This window comes from Eulemur rufifrons, chromosome 8 (assembly GCF_041146395.1).
Source record: "Eulemur rufifrons isolate Redbay chromosome 8, OSU_ERuf_1, whole genome shotgun sequence".
NCBI classification, from domain to species: Eukaryota; Metazoa; Chordata; class Mammalia; order Primates; family Lemuridae; genus Eulemur; species Eulemur rufifrons.
In genome coordinates this window covers 99,310,518-99,327,680 of record NC_090990.1, presented here as the reverse complement: position 1 = coordinate 99,327,680, position 17,163 = coordinate 99,310,518, and the positions used below count along the sequence as shown (strand labels likewise).

The 17,163-nt window shown below is 53.3% G+C and overlaps 2 protein-coding genes across 6 annotated transcripts; both read right to left on the bottom strand.

Moving 5' to 3' along the window:
• Positions 1-275: 275 nt before the first annotated feature.
• On the bottom strand, positions 276-3,898 carry MRPL24 (mitochondrial ribosomal protein L24). Of its 3 annotated transcripts, none has more exons than XM_069478563.1 (6): positions 3,644-3,898; positions 1,516-1,757; positions 1,339-1,434; positions 1,025-1,128; positions 636-766; positions 276-525 (listed from the first exon to the last, which is right to left on the bottom strand). In XM_069478563.1, exons 2-6 carry the CDS (start codon positions 1,696-1,698, stop codon positions 389-391), a joined length of 651 nt encoding a protein of 216 aa, XP_069334664.1. In that variant the 5' UTR covers positions 1,699-1,757; positions 3,644-3,898; the 3' UTR covers positions 276-388. The 3 variants fall into 3 exon arrangements, with proteins under 3 accessions (XP_069334664.1, XP_069334663.1, XP_069334665.1); XM_069478562.1 differs by having other exon boundaries at positions 3,725-3,898; XM_069478564.1 differs by having other exon boundaries at positions 3,779-3,898.
• Positions 3,899-4,800: 902 nt separating this feature from the next.
• Positions 4,801-15,466, bottom strand: HDGF (heparin binding growth factor). 3 transcript variants are annotated; one of them, XM_069480389.1, is made up of 6 exons: positions 15,274-15,466; positions 7,993-8,069; positions 7,705-7,843; positions 6,862-7,047; positions 6,345-6,571; positions 4,801-6,155 (listed from the first exon to the last, which is right to left on the bottom strand). In XM_069480389.1, exons 2-6 carry the CDS (start codon positions 8,058-8,060, stop codon positions 6,149-6,151), a joined length of 627 nt encoding a protein of 208 aa, XP_069336490.1. In that variant the 5' UTR covers positions 8,061-8,069; positions 15,274-15,466; the 3' UTR covers positions 4,801-6,148. The 3 variants fall into 3 exon arrangements, with proteins under 3 accessions (XP_069336490.1, XP_069336489.1, XP_069336491.1); XM_069480388.1 differs by lacking the exon at positions 15,274-15,466 and adding an exon at positions 14,587-14,968; XM_069480390.1 differs by lacking the exon at positions 15,274-15,466 and adding an exon at positions 14,493-14,537.
• Between the last annotated feature and the right edge of the window lie 1,697 nt (positions 15,467-17,163).

The following is a 17,163-nucleotide window of genomic DNA, read 5'->3' as shown; positions in this document are numbered from 1 at the left end:
AGACTGCACCCTCCCTGTAGTGCTGCTGCTGCAGAAGTGCTAGTTACCTCGGTCACACTCTGGTCTCCACTGCCCTCCCTAACAGGCAGCCTAAGTGGCAGCTTCTGTTACTCAGAGGTCTCCAAGGAGGGAACCTCTCTCTCTCCCTCTGGCCTCCATCCCTGATTTGCAGGCCCTGTCCTTGGGAGGGCTACCATAAGGCTAGCTGACTTCCATCCAGATGATATCATAACATCAGGAATGGGTATACTGGGATTAGGGGTGCTATTCTACTAGAGACAGCAGCTGTACACAGGAGGACTCATGGCTTTTTATTGGCATCTGAAGAAGAGGTGCCCTAGCCTTCAATGCTAAGACAGAAGTGGGGGAGAAGCTGCTCTCCCCAGGCTCAATACCAATAGACTTTCCTGTGTTTCCGGGTCTCCTGGATCCCCATTGCCTCCATCACCTCCTCCTGCAGTGTCTTTAGGCGGGGCACATAGGTTCTTTCTAGAGCATCTTCTACTGATGTGTCTTTGGGGCCATCTGTTGAGCCAGAGGAAAGGAGATGGGTGGAAGGGCTTGCCAACTTGTCTTAACATCCCTTACTTTCCTCCTGCCCACCCCCCATCTTCCTGCCCCTCACCCAGCCTTACCAATCCATGTTTCAGGAACGATGCCATCAGCTCTGGGAAATTCAGGTTTGGGGATTATTCTCCCTGATCTCGTGGAGACTCGTACCCTCTCTCCTGCCTCAGTAAATCTCCACTCGATCTCAGTGGGTTTCCTGGTGGATAGAAGAGGTGAGCCTGACTTGGGAGCCGGGTACCCTGCCACCCTCCAACCCAAAAGTAGAGTCAGTGGTTGAAAACACCAAGGTTATCACTTTGTTTCTTTATTTCTGTATTGGGGGTACCCACAGGAAGTTTGTGTCCATGAGAGAGCCCCTCAATTTCCAGAGCATCCAACCCACCATTCCCATTGGACAACACCTTCATGGACTCAGAGGGTGAGAGACCCTCTGACCAGAGCCCCATGTGCTTGCCTGTCCACAGGATCCACAAGTTTTACTTGGCGGTGGAGCAACGGGGCTTCACTAGGGATCATGGTCCCCCGGTAATCCTTGGTCTTGCCAATGTAGCGGTAATGCTGTCCGAGAGAGGGGGGATGTCACAAAGGAAGGGGGTGTGAAGGGGATTTGCCCATGCTGCTCAGCACATTCAGCCCAAGTTGAAAAGTAGAGGGTTCAGTAGCACCACTGGCCCCTCAGCCAGTCTCCTGCTGCCGTATGCTGCTCTTAATGGAGAAGGACAGATGGGGCAGGCTTCCTGGGCACCCCCATCCTCTCTCTTCACTTACTGTGTTCAGCCCTTCCAGGACTACCCAGTTTCGCTGCCGGATAACTTGAACCACTCTGCCCTGCTTCCCGGCATCCTTGCCTTCTAGGATCTCCACCTGTGGGAAGACATGAGGGTCAGGGAGGAGGATCCTTGTCCAGGAGCCTCCCCATCACTCTGTCCCATCTGAGGCTCTCACCATGTCCCCACAGAACAGATGCCAGTCTTCATCAGAGATGGGTTCTACAGCCACCCGACGCCGTCTGATCCAAGGGGGATTCTTCCTCTTGTCTGCCAGGGAACCTGGGCGGCTCATCCCATAGCGGTAATGGGGGGGCAGACTGACCTTGGATGCCAAGGCCAGCAGGGCAGAGAGACGCATGGCTGAAGGCTGTGAGAAATCCCTTTGCCAGCAAAAGGCTTAGAAACCTTCTTCGTCAGCTTTGGGGTAGAATGGGACAAAGAAGCAAAGGAAGGAACATTTTTAAAGCACTTACTCTGTTGCTCAAAGGAACTCATCTCATTGAACCTGCACAAGATGATATTATCTTTATAGATGAGGAAATAGGTTAAGTAACTTGCTCATGGTCACAAAGTTACCATGCGGAAGAATCAGCATTCAAACCCACATATATCTGACTTCAAAGTCCAAAAAATTCATTAAGGCCAGGGGCCATGTTATCTAGCTCACTCTTGAATCCAGCAGATCCCAGTAGAGCTTGGCACATAGGAGGTACCCAATAAATAATTATTAAATGTATGTACAAACAGCAGGATACGAAGAAAACGTAATGGAACACACACTGGCATAGGGCCAAAAGGCAGGCAGTTACAGGGTGAAATGAACAAATAGGTAATAGAGATAAAAATGGGTTAAAATGTCCCCATCCCACTTCTAATTCCTATTCTCAGAAAATAACCACTTCTCCCTAAGTTAGCTTCTTTTTTAAAGGGAAAAAAGGGCCAAAGTAGGATTATTGGGTCACAAATTTCCCAAGTATGTGCTCTAAGCCTCTCAATTCTGGATGACAGACTAAATTAATGGGGTAACAAATAAACTGAGGACAAAAATAATAAGTTCTTCAGTTTATTGAGCAATTGTTACTTGCCAGCTGCCAGGATAAATGCTTTCCTGTATCATCTCACTTAAGCCTAAGGACAACTGATGAAGAAGTTATTAATCTCATCTTATAGATAAGAAATGAACCCATAGACAACACTACTTGTGGATAACAAAAAAAAAAAAAAAAAAAAAGAAATGAACCCTAACTTCAAAGACAAAGTATACTATAATGGCAAAAAAAAAAAAAAAATGGACTGGGAAGTCAGAAGACCTGGGTCCAGTCCCTGTTCCACCGTCATCTTTCTGTGTGACTCTAGGCAACTTACTTAACTTCTGAGCTTCAGTTTCATTATCCGTGAAATTTTACTGGGTTGTAGGTGTCATTTAAATTATTTTTAATAGTCTAACAAACCCAGGTACAGAATAATCTAAATAGTATTATTACTTTTGGGTAAATTAAAAATATATATTCTGGCGCAGGCATAAATATAATATTATGGGAAGGAAACAAGAAACTAAAGTACTTGTTTTGGAGAAGAGGAACTGTTTGGAAGGGCTGTTACTTTCCATTTTGTTCCTTTCCATAACGTTTGCACTTCCTAATCATATGCATTAAAAAAAATATCAATGGGTTTATCCAAACAGTGAGATATGGGTCATTTTTTCTTCTTTATATTTCTCAGTATGGAAAAAAAAAAGGCCTAATGTTATTTTCAGTTAACGCTGATTGAATGTAAGAGCCTCCATGTTCCTATATCAAGTTCAACAAATACTTAGGGAACACCACTATGTGACAAACCAAATGCTGGGAATTTCAATATTACTGCCATTTTGTCTTCACATTTTCCACTGAGGGAGGCTGCCAGGGGTAAGCATCATAAGGTCCCTTTTACAGACAAAAAAACCAAGGCTCTAGGAGCTGGAGTGACTTGCCTTAGCTTGATAGAAACAGGGCCAATCTTGAGACCCAAGCCTCCTGCGTGATTACTGCAAGGAGTCACTTAACCCCAGACTGGAGCAGCTTGCACGCCCCATAGATCTTTCTTTTCTTTCCCTCCTTAATCCAGAGGCTGGTGCCCCTTTTGCAGTGGGGCTTTCACAGCGTGTTCTGGAGGTGCCGTGCAAGGTGGGGTCGAACGTCTATCCCTCAGGTCACAACTAGCTTTCTCCACTGGCCTCATCCCGGGCTTTCTCCACTAGCCTCATCCCGGGTGCGAACCCCGATGCCAGACACCGCCAGGCCCCAGCAGTCTTCAGCACCCACCCGATCCAAGTTTTCGGTGCAGGGAAACCCCGAGGAAGCGACTGAGCCACAGCCAGGGAAAATGATGGGCCCTTCCCGCACCTGCCTCCCGGACGAGCCCCGGAACTGCAACACCTCAGGCGGCGCGGCCCTCACCTCCGCCTCTCGCAGCACTGCGGAGTCGCCGCCTGTCACCTTGGCACGTGGGACCTCAGCCCCGCCGGTCGACTTTCTGGGATATGTAGTCCATCTGTAAAGTGGAAACTCAACAATGAATCTAATCTCTCAGCATTCTGGGAGTTGCAGTCCAGAGATCAGAAATAAGCGGGAAACAGGAAATTTGGCCGGGGCAGGAAATCAAAGACACTGAGAACACCGTGGAGCATGTCGGGAATTGAAAGGCAGGCTGGTTAGGCTGACGCGCGTGGCATATTCCTGCGCATGCTCTGCGTGGAGGCCGCTGGGAATTGTAGTTTCTAGAGAGGATAGCTCCATTTTCTAGGTGATTGTGGCTTCCTGTTTAACGCAAAGGGCCTCTCCTCCCTTTCCAGGCCAGAGTACAGCCAATAACTCTCCCTGTCCCTCTCTGCAGAAGAGGTTACGGTAGATTCAAAAACCGCTATAGGCTTTCCAGAAAAAGGGACGAAACGGGGCCTTTCCAATGGTATTAGATGATCTAGTCACAAAATGTCAGAATCTGGAAGGAACCTCAGAGATGATCTAATCCAGTCATTCCACTTAACAGGGGAGTATTGGGAGAATTCCATCTATTAACCTCCTCCCCCTACGCCCCCCCCCACCAGTGAAGACTGGTGGGCACCCCTAGCATTAGCAAGGAGAAAGGATTATTCTGTCTATTCTTTGGGGTCAGTGTTGTTTCTACAACCAGCCCAAACACTCCCACCTTCCATGGCCATTGCCGGCTATGGCACCCTCCCACACCCCACTTCTTGTGCTCATGGGGTAACCTGTGTTAAACAGTGGCTGGGCAGAAGGGGTAGAATGAATGGTGTGGTTTATTCTAGGACTCTGCCCACAGGTAGAATTTTGGATTTCCAATAGGCTGGGAATGGAGGCTGGCACCCCCTACTTCAAACTGAGATGATCTGCATTCCCTTCCCCCACTCCCTCTCTTCAAAGTTAACCAACATGCCCCCAAAGAATCAGTCAGAATCCAATATAGTAATCAACGGTTTTTATTTTCCTAGAACTGAAATCGTCTACGGTTCTCAGAGCTAAACTTCCAAAGCTACAGTCAGCAATTTTTCATCAGAGCCCGAGGGAGAGGGGCCAGGGTAAAAGAGACAAGAGACAAAGAGAGGCATAGAGAGACCACTAGGAAGAGGGTGAGAGAGGGCACTTACTTCCCTCTGTCCTCTCAGCAGGTTACAAATCGGATCTGGTGACAACACTGAGGGGGACCAGTGGGGGTATGTGGATGGGAAATGACACTGGAAGAAACACCAAAGCCCCAGCTACAAAAAGAAAGTAAGTCATCAAGCCCCAAATAGAAGGGGAGCCTCCCAGTGCACCTCAGAAATGGGGGCAATGGTGGGGAAGATAGGAGAATGGGGAGCACACAAAGGGTTAAGGGGGTCTTTAAAATTTTTTTTTGTAATTTTCTTTTATTAAAAACATTTCCTAAAAAATGTGTCTTTTCCTTTATGTCTGGGTGATATATATGACTAATCTGGCCTTGAGCACTGTGGGGAAAGGGAAAGCGCAGCCAGGGGTCTCCCCAGGGCATCTTATCTCTGGCTCCGGAAATCCAAAGGGGCACAGATACTGCTCAATACTCCCACCCAAATGGGTAAAGCCAACCCTTTAGATCTCAGGCCCTTGGCCCAAACTTGGAAGCCCCAAAATCTTTTGATGATAAACTACAACTCCCAGAACTCCTGGGGTCAGCAAAAGGAAGTATGAGTGTTGCCAAATTATGGAGAATTTACGGAAGGGAGCCCCTCCCCCACAAGCTGTCCCACTTTCCCTGAATCCAGGCAGCTGGGATAATAGGTGTGGGAGACGACAGGAGCTCAAGAAGATGCTGCCCTCCTGTGCCAACCCCCTACTTGAGGATGCTCCTCCCAGGCCCCAGAAGCCCATCCTGCTGTTTATGCTCCATCCCTTCCACTCCTACCTCTGATCCCAACCCAGAGGTCCAGGATGCTTGGGGGAGGGGGAGAAGGGTGTCAGGAGGTGGAAACAGCTGATCTAGGCTCCAAAAGAAGCCCTAGAAAACAGCTCCAAGCCTGGAACCCAATGGCCTGATCTCATCCCAGGGAGCAGAAGACATGGCCCTGACTCAGATCATAGGGGTGTAAGGACCTAGAGGTGAGGGCCAGGTGGCCTACCCCATCCAGGTCAATCTCCAGGGGATGATGGGCTTGAGGTGTGGAAAGTGAGTGGAAGAGGAGAGCGGGTTGGGGTGGGAAAGGGGTTCCCAGTTTGCAGGCCATGGCCAGTTTCCCCAGTAGCACCCAGACAGCAGCAGGAACGGGGTGGGGGCTCCTCTTGAAACATTGGTGGCTACAGGCTGCAGGGGAGGGTTGGAGGAGAGAAGGGTTAATAGTGTGGCCTTGGCTTGGCCTTGCCCCAGCCAGTGCCGGTCTCCTGGGAGAGCCCACCCTGCCTCCCAAGAGGCTGACCACTGCAGGCCCTTCTCCTCTCCGCAATGGCCGGGCCCTCTCAGCCCAGCTGCCAAGAGGGCAGGAGGCTCACTCACCTCTCATGATCTCTGACGCCTGGGGCCTCAGCATCTTCCTTGGCAGCCTCTTCCTCTTCTTCCTCTTCTTCTTCCTCCTCCTGAGGAGGTCCCCGGCCAGAGCCAGGCTCAGAGGGGGTGCTATTCTTCTCCACCTCCACAGGGAGGGGCCTCTCACTCTCCAAGCTGGCTGCCTCCTTCTCTTCCCCTTCAGGGTCTTCTGCCTCCTTGGGACGTTTAGGGGAGTCCTGGGCAGGAACGTCAGAGACAAGGTGGGCTGAGGCCGGAGACAGAGGATACCAGCCACCTATCTGTGCCCCCATTCCTCTCCTCAGAGGCTCCCTCCTGGGCTGACACCCTTAGTCCTTCCCCAGCCCTGTACTGGCTACAACGCCTTCTGTGTTCCATCTGCTCAGCTGGGGACTCCCCAAGACTAGGGGCTAGATCTATCTCAGACCAAGTTCTCCCTGAAATAGGAGCGTAGGGACACCCTGCTGAGGATACTCCAGTGGCCCAGGCCCCAGCAGGCAGCAGTTACCTCTAGCAGGTCCCCTGCTCTCCTCTTCAGCGCCCCCTTCTCGTTCTTCTCCTTGGCTGGCTCATCGATGACCAGCTTCCCTTCCTCATCACTGCTACCCTCCGCATTCCCCTTCTTATCCCCGTCACCCTCTGCGGCTTCGGGCTCCGGCTCAGGCTCTTCCACGCAGCTCTTTTTCTGGGAGGACTGCGGCAGAGACATCAGAGGTTGAGTGGCACCAGTGGCTGCCATGCTGGGCCCCCTCCCCAGACCCCTCCCTCGGCCACTCACTCCTTCCTTTTCCCACCTCTCCCCCACCCCCACCCAGGTGCCCAGTCTCACGAGTGATTTGAGACCCACCTCTGTCGGATTAGCCCCGGGGTAAACCCACTGGCCGGGCAGGCAGGGCTCTGTGCAGGAGGGGGGAGGGCTGGAGCAGGAGGCAAAACCTCGGGTCAACTTCTCCCAAAGGGAGCTGGGACCCTTTCCCCGCCAACCCCCGCCCCCCACCCTCCCGCCTCGTCCTGCCCGGCTCACGAGCACCTCCTCCTGGAAGCCTTCGTGGAAAGAGTTAAGGCCATGTCCTATACTCACACTGGGCCCAACAAAGGCCTGTCCCCACTTACCGCCTCCATCCTGTTCTTGCCCCCAGGCTGCTAACAGAAGGCCCTAACCACAACTACGCTATACACACCCCAACCCCATCTCCTCTTGCAAGAAGCCCCCCTCCCCTCCACCCCGATAGCTCCTACCCTGAAAGCCCTGGTGTTTCTGAAGACTAAGCATCATCTGTGGGCCCGGGGCTTCCAAAGCCCATGGCCACACCTGCTTTCCAGGGGGTCTTTGGGGCAGATGGTGGCTCACCTGGTAGCCAGAAGCCTTGACGGTAGGGTTGTTCTCGATCTCCCATAGCCCTTCGCTGAACCCTTTCCTCTTGTTGGGCTTGCCAAACTTCTCCTTGGACTCCTCGTAAGGGAAGAGGTCTTTGGGGCCCAGGAATGCCCTGGTGAAAGATGGGAGACTGTGCTCTCAAGCCCCTCACTGCCCCTGAGCTGCACAGCCCGACACAAAAGGGGCACCATCACCACCTCTCTTTCCCCAAAGCGGTCCTCCCGTGGCCTCCCAACCTACGCCCCTTTGGCCTTTACTCACGTCTCGTGGGTCCCGAAAAAAAAGACTTGGTATTTGTTGGCTGTTGATTTCACCGCAGCTTCAGGCATCTCGTCAATCTGGGGGTGAGATGAAGGAAGTGAGTGTGAGCTGGAGTCCCGGGGTCTCACGTTTGAGGCAGGGGCACTGACCTCTATGCCACATTTGTATAAAGCCAGACTCAGAGACAGACCCAAGAGATTAGCAAGGTGGCTTTTGGACCATTTTTAGCAGTGTAACTTTGTTCAAATGAAGTCAGACGTGGAAGCCCAACAGAATCCCAAGAGTCCCCCCCCTCCTTCACCAACCAGACAGCACACATACTGTCCCCCAACATGTCCAGGTCCTGGCTACAAAGCCCCTTATCTTTGCTATCACCCTAGTCCAACCACTGTCCTACTGCTAACTGGACTAAAACCACAGCCTCTACAATACCTATCCTCTCAGTCTCCATTGGTGCCCCACGACAGTCCATGTTCTACACTGCAGCCAGAATGGGCCTTTCCAAATGCTCATCCAAGCATTTCATCCCTTTGCCTCAAACTTTCTAATTCCTTTTCAGGACTCCAGGGCCCACCTCATAATGGTGAGCCTGAATCCCACCTCTGCCACCATTTGTATGATCTTAGGCAACTTATTGAACCTCTCTTTGTCTCAGCTTCCTCATCTGTAAAAGGGAGATAGTCACAGTGCTTACGCCATAGTGTTGAGAATGAAATGACCACATCGTGGAACGTACTGCGTCCTACCTATGTTATCATCAACCTCTCCCAGGACGCTGCCCTTTCTGCTCCCACCATGCTGTCCTTTCAGTCTCTCATATCCACTAATTCCTGATCATCCTTCCAACCTCAGCTCCATCACACTTATTTCAGAAAGCTTCCCTTTCACTCCTGACCCGGTGGGCTCTTTAGGTAAAACTCTCTCCTAACACTTCTTCACAGTTCCATTTTACACTGATTAATAACATTATTCAACTAATGTCTACGTGGACTACCTGGACTAGATCTGTCCTGAGGTTAGAGACCAGGTCTGCTTTTATCTCAGCACAGTGCCCTGCACACAGTAGGTACACAATAAATATTTGCTGAATAAATCTATGATACAGATAAAAGGAGACTGTTCTTTAGCTGGGCATGGTGGCCTGTGCTTATAGTCCCAGCTACTTGGGAGGCTGAGGCAGGAGGCTTGCTTGAGCCCAGAAGTTCAAGATCAGCCTGGGCAACATAGTAAGAACACATCTCCACAAAAAATTTAAAAATCAGCCGGGCATGGTATCGGGTACCTGTCGTCCCAGCTACTTGAGAGGCTGAGGTTTGAGGATGGCTTGAGCCCAGGAGTTTGAGGTTGCAGTGAGCTATGATCACACCACTGCACTCTAGCCTGGGCAACAAAGGGAGACCCTGTTCCTAAAAACAAAACAAAAAAAAGACTGCTCTGGCTGAAGTGGAGGGGTGAGGTCAAAAGGCTACCTATTCAATACCCCCCCAAAGGCTTCTGGGGAACACTTTGAATGGCATTGAAGTAGTCAAACTCATTTAACAGATGAGGAAACTGAGCCCAGAAAAGAAGTGATTTGCCCAAAATGACAGAGCAAGTTAGTGAGGGCCAGGTCTCAGACTCAGATCTCCTGACTTGCTCCCTTGCTGCACATGTGCTGGTGGCATGAGGAGAGAAGGTGAGAGGCGCAGAGGTTTGAGGTCAGGGAAATGGAGAGGCAGTGGCCTAGCTAGCCTCTCTCAGACCAGGCCTTGGAAGCCCAGGCCAAGCTGAACTGGGGTGGGGTGGGGACTACAATTCCCAGCAACACTTGCAGCAGCCCCAGCAGCCTGGCTTCCCGCCGGACAGAGGCCAGGTGGCCATGTTGACTGGGGCCCCAGGCGCAGACAGAAGAGAGACGGGAAGGCCAAGGCAGTGATTAACACACAGAGACAGGGACAGAGGGCCCAACTGGGGGCCTGAGGAGACAGGGAAGCTGGGAAGACGGGAATGAGCTGAGACAGACCCAGGAGAAGGGGTGGGGCCCTGGGCACAAATCTGAGGGGCATCTTGCCCCAGACTTGGAGTCTTCAGGCTTCTGGGCACCTCCTCCCTTGCCCAGTGGCCTCTGGGGACAGAGGTCCAGCCCTTCCCCCCAGGAAGGGCCAGCACAAACTGGGCCCTCCCCACAACCAGGAGACACTGGGGTGTGAGCAGGGGGTGGAAAGGCACGCAGTTCCCCCCCAAACACGATCCTCATCGCCATGACAACCCAACCCCGCCCCCGGGGCCACTCAGCAACCAGGAATGTGACTGCCCCTCCCCCCCAGGCCCTCACTCCGGATTGGGGAGGAGGGGACACTAACACATACCCCACCCCCATGCCTGGAGTCTGGCACCTGGGTCCCTGGCTGTGCTTAAACCACAGCTAGTGCTGGATTGCCGCTGTAGGGGGTATAGGGAGGGGGGATCCTTCTCAGGAAGCCAGACCAGGGGCAGGGGTAGGCGTGGAGGAGCCAGTCCTCAGCCAGGACACCTGGGTCCGGTTACCAGCTAGCTCCTCACCCTCCTCTCAGAGGGGGAGGCAAAAAACAAAATGAGAGCCTCCAGGGCTTAGAGATCCCAGGAGACAGGCATAGGACAATAATAGCAAAAGCCCTTCCCTAGGCTTTTCTTCTCGGTGGATCTGTGTATACCCGGAACCAGAGGTGGGGGTGGGGACTGAAGGGTCTAAGGCTGAGAGTGCAGCAGGGAACTTTGATCTCTGCATTTACAGTGCCCACATCTGAGCCAGGGCATTAATATGCTCATAGTAAATGTGTTATAAAAGAGGAGAAACTGAGGCTCAGAAAGAGGGGTGGCGTGGGTGATGGGTCAGAAATGAGGAAACCTAAGGTTCTCTCCAGGAGCACAGGCTGCAAAGCAAAGCAGCTACCTGGCCATCATCTCTTGCCACCCCAACCTCCCATAGAAAGCAAACTCAGAGCTGAACGGTGTGGCAGGGGACCCAGGAGGCCACCAGCTGCCCAGCCCCAGGAGTGGGGGAGAAACAAAGAACAGATGGGATTAAAAATAGAATGAGACACACCAGATACACCCGCCCTGCTGACTTCTAGCTACATAAAGGGTGGGTCTAGAGGGAAGAGGGAGGAGGACAGGGGTCTGGGCAGCTGGGCATCTGCCCCAAAAGGGTCATTCCATCCCCTTCCTCACCTTGACTGTAGGAATCTGTCAGGGAAGGGCCAGGAGAGGTGTGCTCTATTCACTTAATGGAATTCCCAAACTCTTACCCCAAAAGGGAGAGAAATCCCTTCTGTAGTAGCACCTCTATCCCTTAAACTACAAAAGAAATGTCTTGTCGTGCATTTGGGAGTCAAAGGCTGTTCTTCCTTGACATAGAGGATATGAGGTCTCAGGAGAGCCCTGTACCCCAATACAGATGTCTGTTTCCCAGGCGGTGTCTTTATATCCAGGCTGTGACTCAGAACAAATGAGTCAAGACTAAGTGGGTCAGGGTGGAGCCAGATAGTGCTGGGGACCCCACTGTCACCCTCCACTAGCCAACAGAGGAGGGCCCTGCTACCTCTTAGCCATTCCAGGGATCCAGGCAAGTTACTTCTCCTCAGGCCTGGGCCCATCCAGCCCCACCTTCACCCCTCTGCATTTGCCCAAGCCTATCAGACCGGCCAGAGCACATGAAATCCCATCCTCCAGAGCCCATGGATACCCTCCAAGGTCTGAAAAGAAATCTGAAGTTTTCAGGTATTCTGGGGAAAGGAGGACTGAACACCTCTCTCCAAGCCTCAAACCAGAACAAGCCCAGGATCACCTACCCTGCACTTAGGGAGGCTAAGGCACATTCTGGCTGCCAGCCAGAGTTCTGACCACCACACCCAGGGCCGAGGCCCAACCTGACCCAGGAACCGGAAAATCTGGGGCAGGAGACAGTTGGGGCCGGGAAAGTGTGGCAAGCCCAAGAGGCAGAAAAGAGAAGGTGCTGAGGGAGGGGGAAGGGGGCAGGGGGAGGAAAGACGGGTGGGGTCCTCAGGTTTTCTGGGATTGTGAAACAGGAAGCAGAGAAAGGAGGAAGGAACCTGAGGGGGGGGGGGGAAATCCCTGAAGTCTTGGACGCTAATTGTTAAGTGCTTGGAGATCCCCCAGGAAGTTAGGCAGGAGGAAGAGGGAAAGGAGAAGGTTAAGATGGAGTCACACCATCCTTCCAGGCAGGTCCTGCCTATCACGTGGCCCCTCTGGCTGGGCTCTCAAGCACTGGGCCCTTCTAGTCTCTCCCAGAATCACCCATCCTCCCCAGCAGCAGGGATTGAGGAAAAAAAGGTCCACAGTGGCCTTCGTTATGGCTGCAGATTCTGGCTGCCTAGTGGATGGGGCAGTCAGTAAGGCTCCTACTCCTCATCCATCTCAGGGGTGCTGGGCCCCTCAGGCTCTGCCACTCTAAAGACTAAGACAGGGTCCAAGAAATGGTGAGGAGACTCAGATTTGTCTGTTCTTTGGGGGCTCAAGGGGGATGTGTCTGGGAAGTAACAGTTTTGGGTGTAACCCTCCCCTCAATTGTCAAAATCAAGAGCTAGAGACATGCAAATTGTGGCACCGTACCTCTCTGAGATCAGTCTGATCTCCCTACCCCAATTCTAACTTTATCTAAGAGGTACAGGCCTCAACAGAAGAAACTCTGCCTTCCCTGTCCCACCCTTGTGGAGGCCCAGGGTGAAGAGAAGAAATGGATGGCAGCCCCAGTCGCAGGCACTGCCCTCACTCCAAAGGCCACCAGAAACCTGAGGGTCTTCCTCACAGGGGCCAGTGTGTGTCCTTCTGTGTACCCCTGCCCCCTTTCTCTCTTACCTGATCCAGAAGGGGTTCCCTTCAACCCACATTCCAGCTAACACCCCCTTCCCCAGGGCTTAGCCCAGCCTCTGGACTTTGTCCCACCCCCAGGAGGTAGGGGCAGCAGAGACCTGGGTTCAGTTCTTGCCCTGCCCATCAGGGCCTTAGCGTCTGGGCCAAGAAGCCAGTTGGATCAAAGGGTTCAGGGTAAAGTACACCACTGTTCATACGCCACACACACATATATGCACACACAAGGCTGTCCGTGGCTGCTTCCTCACACTGCCCCTTCCCTAACCTCCCTTAGGAGACCCTGGAAACTTATAGAGACCCACTTCTCTCTGTACTTCACTCCATTGCAGAGGCCAGGCCTTATTTGATCCATCCGAAAGTTTCAGGGAACAAGGAGCTCAAGGCATGCGGGACTAGGTACACGCATCAGGAGAGGATACAGAGTAAAGAAGGGTCTCCTAGACTTTTCAGAGTGGCCCCAAAGTTGGCCTGACACCCTAAATGAGCCTGGGACAATTTCCTAAGCTCAGAGCAGTGTCTGAGCCAGATGAACAGACACACTTACTCTGAGAAGAGCAACCCAGAGCCATAAGGCAGTCCTTCTGCACTTGGTCCCCTCCCCCAACCCATTTCTACTCTTGGGTTTCACTCTACCGGAGTCCTACACTCTAGGGGACTGAGTACGCTCTCACACGATACCAAAGGCCCTTCTACACCAGCTTATTTTAAAGTTGCCAGATGCACTGACACCTCCCTGCCTCGGTGACACCCCCACTTTCCTCCAGCAACTGGTAACCTCCCATCTTCCTTACTTAACTTGTCTCAGTCCTTAGGGGAAACATGATGAACACTCTACGGTTGGCTTTTGGGCCCCACCCTCCCACCTGGCCAGGTGCTGGAAGTGGCGAGGGGACTTATATTGGCGGGCTGAATCAACCACATGGCAGAGACTGGGCCGTTCTGGCGGCAGATGCTCACATGGGTGGGGGTGGGGGTGGGAGAAAGAACTCAGGCTTCCTCTACCCCTACTAAGAGACACTCTGGACTGGGCTTCCCAACCCTACAAAGGGGCCCTGCCACCCTCAGTGCCAAATTTGAGTTGGCAGCATTTGGAGGCCTCTATCTATGGAGCTGAGGGCTGATATGTTCTGGCGGATCATTTCCAAGCCAGGTAGATCCCCTCTTACACCGCCTCCAACCATTCCTCGACCCTCCCAACTTCAGACCTCTTATGGATGCCCCAAACCAAAGTTTTCTAGAAGCGAACTCCGCCTCCATCTATCCCTCTCTGGGCCGGAATCCTTAACCATTTATCCCGGAAGAGTTTGAACTGGGGGCGACAATGAAGAAACTGCGGGTTTCTAAGGGGGTCCCGGAGTGGGGTGGCATGGGAGGAATAACACGAGTGGCCCAAACCCAGGCTGCGTGCCCGAAACCTCTGGGAGTATGGGGGCTGGGGGCGGAACTGAGCACGCGGAGCCGGGAGCCGGGGGCCGGGAAGTGACCGGCGCCCTCGGATCCCCACGCCGCGCACACGCCTCTACGCGCGGACGCCGTACTCGCCAGGTGTTCGTCCCCCCACCCCGCCCGCCTCCACCATTATATAACCGGCGGGTGGGCTAGAAAGCGACAGGCAAAGAGTCGGAGACCGAAATGCCCCCTGCCCCCACCTCCACCCGCTCTGCGCGGCGCGCTCGTGCCCTCCCGGGTGTTATGCAACCCAAGCCCGCAGGCGGATAGGGGGCGGCGGGCCGCGCTGCTCACCCGGGCCGGCCAGTGTGGGTAGCCCTTCATCTTGGCGAACACCAGGTCCCCGCATTTGTACTCCTTCTGCCGGTTGGATCGCGACATGGCGGGGCTCCGGGCACCCCGGGCTCCGCGCCGGGCCGGGAAGCGCGAGCCCAAGTTTGCGCGTGCGGCGGTGGCGCCGCTCCGCTCCGGCCCTCGCGCGGCCCCCGCCTCGATGGTGGCCCCCGGCCCGAGCTCCCGCGCGGCCACTGCGTCTCCGCCCGCGCGCCGCACGGACGGGGCGGGCGCGAATCGGGGGCAAAGCTCCGGCGCGGTGGGTGCGCGCTCGTGCAGTTGTTTGTGTTTGAAATTCAATTGCTCCCTCCTCTGCGCGAGGCCTCTTCCTCCACCCCCCGCCCGGTCCCTACTCCTCCTCCTCCCTCCTCCCTTGCCCACTCCTCCTCCTCCCCCCTTCGCGCTCCCTCCCGCGGCGGTTTGATGCGAGCAGCTTCTTGACGCCCAGTGCCTGCCACAGCCCGACGCCCAACCTGGAGCCGCCTGGCGGCGCGTGGCGACACAGACATGAGGAGCCGATCGCCGAGCACGCCGAGCAGGCTTTGTGTGCCCGCTGTCGGAGGGTGCCCGCCCGCCCGCCCGGGAGGAGCTGGCGCCCGGCTGGACGGAGCGGCCTCCGCCCCTCCTCTGGCTCCGCGGGGCGCTCACTCCCGCGGCCCCGCGCAGTCAAGTGTGGACGTCTACATGTAGTGTCTCCCTGCCCTCTGCTCCATCCCAATCCACGAATATTTGCTCAGCACACGCGGTTCTTGGCAGCGTGCTAGGCGCCCGGGGCTAGAGGCGTGAGCACTGTGCCGCTGCGCGCACATGGGTCCGCCCTGGACCTCAACCGGCTTACCGTCTGTGGGGGTAGTCCCGGAAACGTCGGGGATTTGAGCCCTCAGGTCGGCCTTTGCTGGGGAGGAAAGGCTTGAGTTTGGTACTCAGGAGGTGGTCAAGGGGTTATGGCACAACGTTCCGGGTGCATCAGATCTTGGTTCTCTATGCTACTGCCTGGCAAAAGAGAACTGGTTTCTATGACTAGCTAACCCCTCAAAGATGAGCTCTGTTCTTTCTAGCGGGAAAAGACACTAGAATGCCAGTAAATCCAAACCCTCCGACAAACTGTGAAGACTGAGGAGCCAGGTGCCGCCTCTCTTAAGGGCTTAAGTGGGGCGGGATCTGGGAAGGCTTCACAAAGCTGGTGACTTTGAGCTGGGCCTTAAAGAATGATTAGGAAGTTGCCAAATTCGCAGAGACTACATTTTGGCTTCGGTTATATGCTAAGAAGTGATAGAGCCAACATTTGAACTCAGGCCTCTTCGCATTAAGCTAAAGAAGACTACTGTAATTACATCTTTGATTTGCTGTCATTGTATTTGCCCAAATTCCAGACACCTATGGCCTCTTATAAGACATTTGGATATGTTACAGCATATCCAGTTCATTAAAATTTTGCGGCCGGGCGCGGTGGCTCACGCCTGTAATCCTAGCACTCTGGGAAGCCAAGGCGGGTGGATCGCTCGAGGTCAGGAGTTTGAGACCAGCCTGAGCAAGAGCGAGACCCTGTCTCTAAAATAGAAAGAAATGATCTGGCCAACTAAAAATATATATAGAAAAAAATTAGCCGGGCATGGTGGCGCATGCCTGTAGTCCCAGCTACTGGGGAGGCTGAGGCAGTAGGATTGCTTCAGCCCAGGAGTTTGAGGTTGCTGTGAGCTAGGCTGACGCCACGGCACTCACTCTAGCCCAGGCAACAGAGCAAGACTCTGTCTCAAAAAAAAAAAAAAATTTGCAACAAAATATGCTAGGTTCCAATAGGTAAAATATGCATGTTTTTCTTCCCACATATTTCGTGATCCTACTTCAAAGCATATGCAAAGTCTCCCTGCAATGAAGTATTACAGCATGCAGCTAAAAGGCCCAGGTCCACATCTTACCCTGCTGTTCACCAGTCATGAGAACTTGGACAATCCCCTGAACTTCTCTGAGCCTCAGTTTCCTCAATTGTAAGATGGGATAACATGACTGCCATGCTAACACCAGAGGCAAGGAATGGCGGCTTATCATTAGAAGACACCTGTGGTTCCCAGAGTCCTGCATAACAGTTGGCTGGCTGTCCTTATGTCCATGGCAATGCATTTCATGCATTTTGCCTTTATAACTGTGTGGCCTCTCAGCATAGTTTCCACTTGTGATAGGAGTCCCTCTGGTCCTGTTCATAGGCACACCAGGCCCTTTTGGCATGGGGTAGGGCCATTCTGCAAGGTCCTGTTGTGATAAAAGAGCCATGCAGGCCTCAGCCACAGACTTGTCGATCTGTTTCCGCAGCAAATCCAAACATGTTGCAACAGAGCAACTAGATTCCAGTTGGTATTTACTCTACAATGCATTCCACTCTGAAATGCAGTCAGAGTAATAGTCCAGATTCTGTCAGGCTAATCTTTTTCTCTGTTGTTCTTATTGTTAGGAGAGAATCTTGTCACAAGTTCTTAAAGATGTTTCAAGAGTAAATCCAGTGTCACAACAGGTTTCTTTAAGTGTCCAGGCCATTATTAT

Coding starts and splice junctions, on each gene's coding strand:
- MRPL24 (XM_069478563.1), bottom strand. CDS start 1,698: ATGCGTCTCTCTGCCCTGCTGGCCTTGGCATCCAAGGTCAGTCTGCCC. Junction 1,129..1,338: donor TCCTGGAAGGGCTGAACACA/GTAAGTGAAGAG, acceptor TCTCTCGGACAG/CATTACCGCTACATTGGCAA. Junction 767..1,024: donor CTTGTGGATCCTGTGGACAG/GCAAGCACATGG, acceptor TCTATCCACCAG/GAAACCCACTGAGATCGAGT.
- HDGF (XM_069480388.1), bottom strand. CDS start 14,673: ATGTCGCGATCCAACCGGCAGAAGGAGTACAAATGCGGGGACCTGGTG. Junction 8,070..14,586: donor ACCCACACTGGCCGGCCCGG/GTGAGCAGCGCG, acceptor TCTCACCCCCAG/ATTGACGAGATGCCTGAAGC. Junction 7,844..7,992: donor TTTTTCGGGACCCACGAGAC/GTGAGTAAAGGC, acceptor ATCTTTCACCAG/GGCATTCCTGGGCCCCAAAG.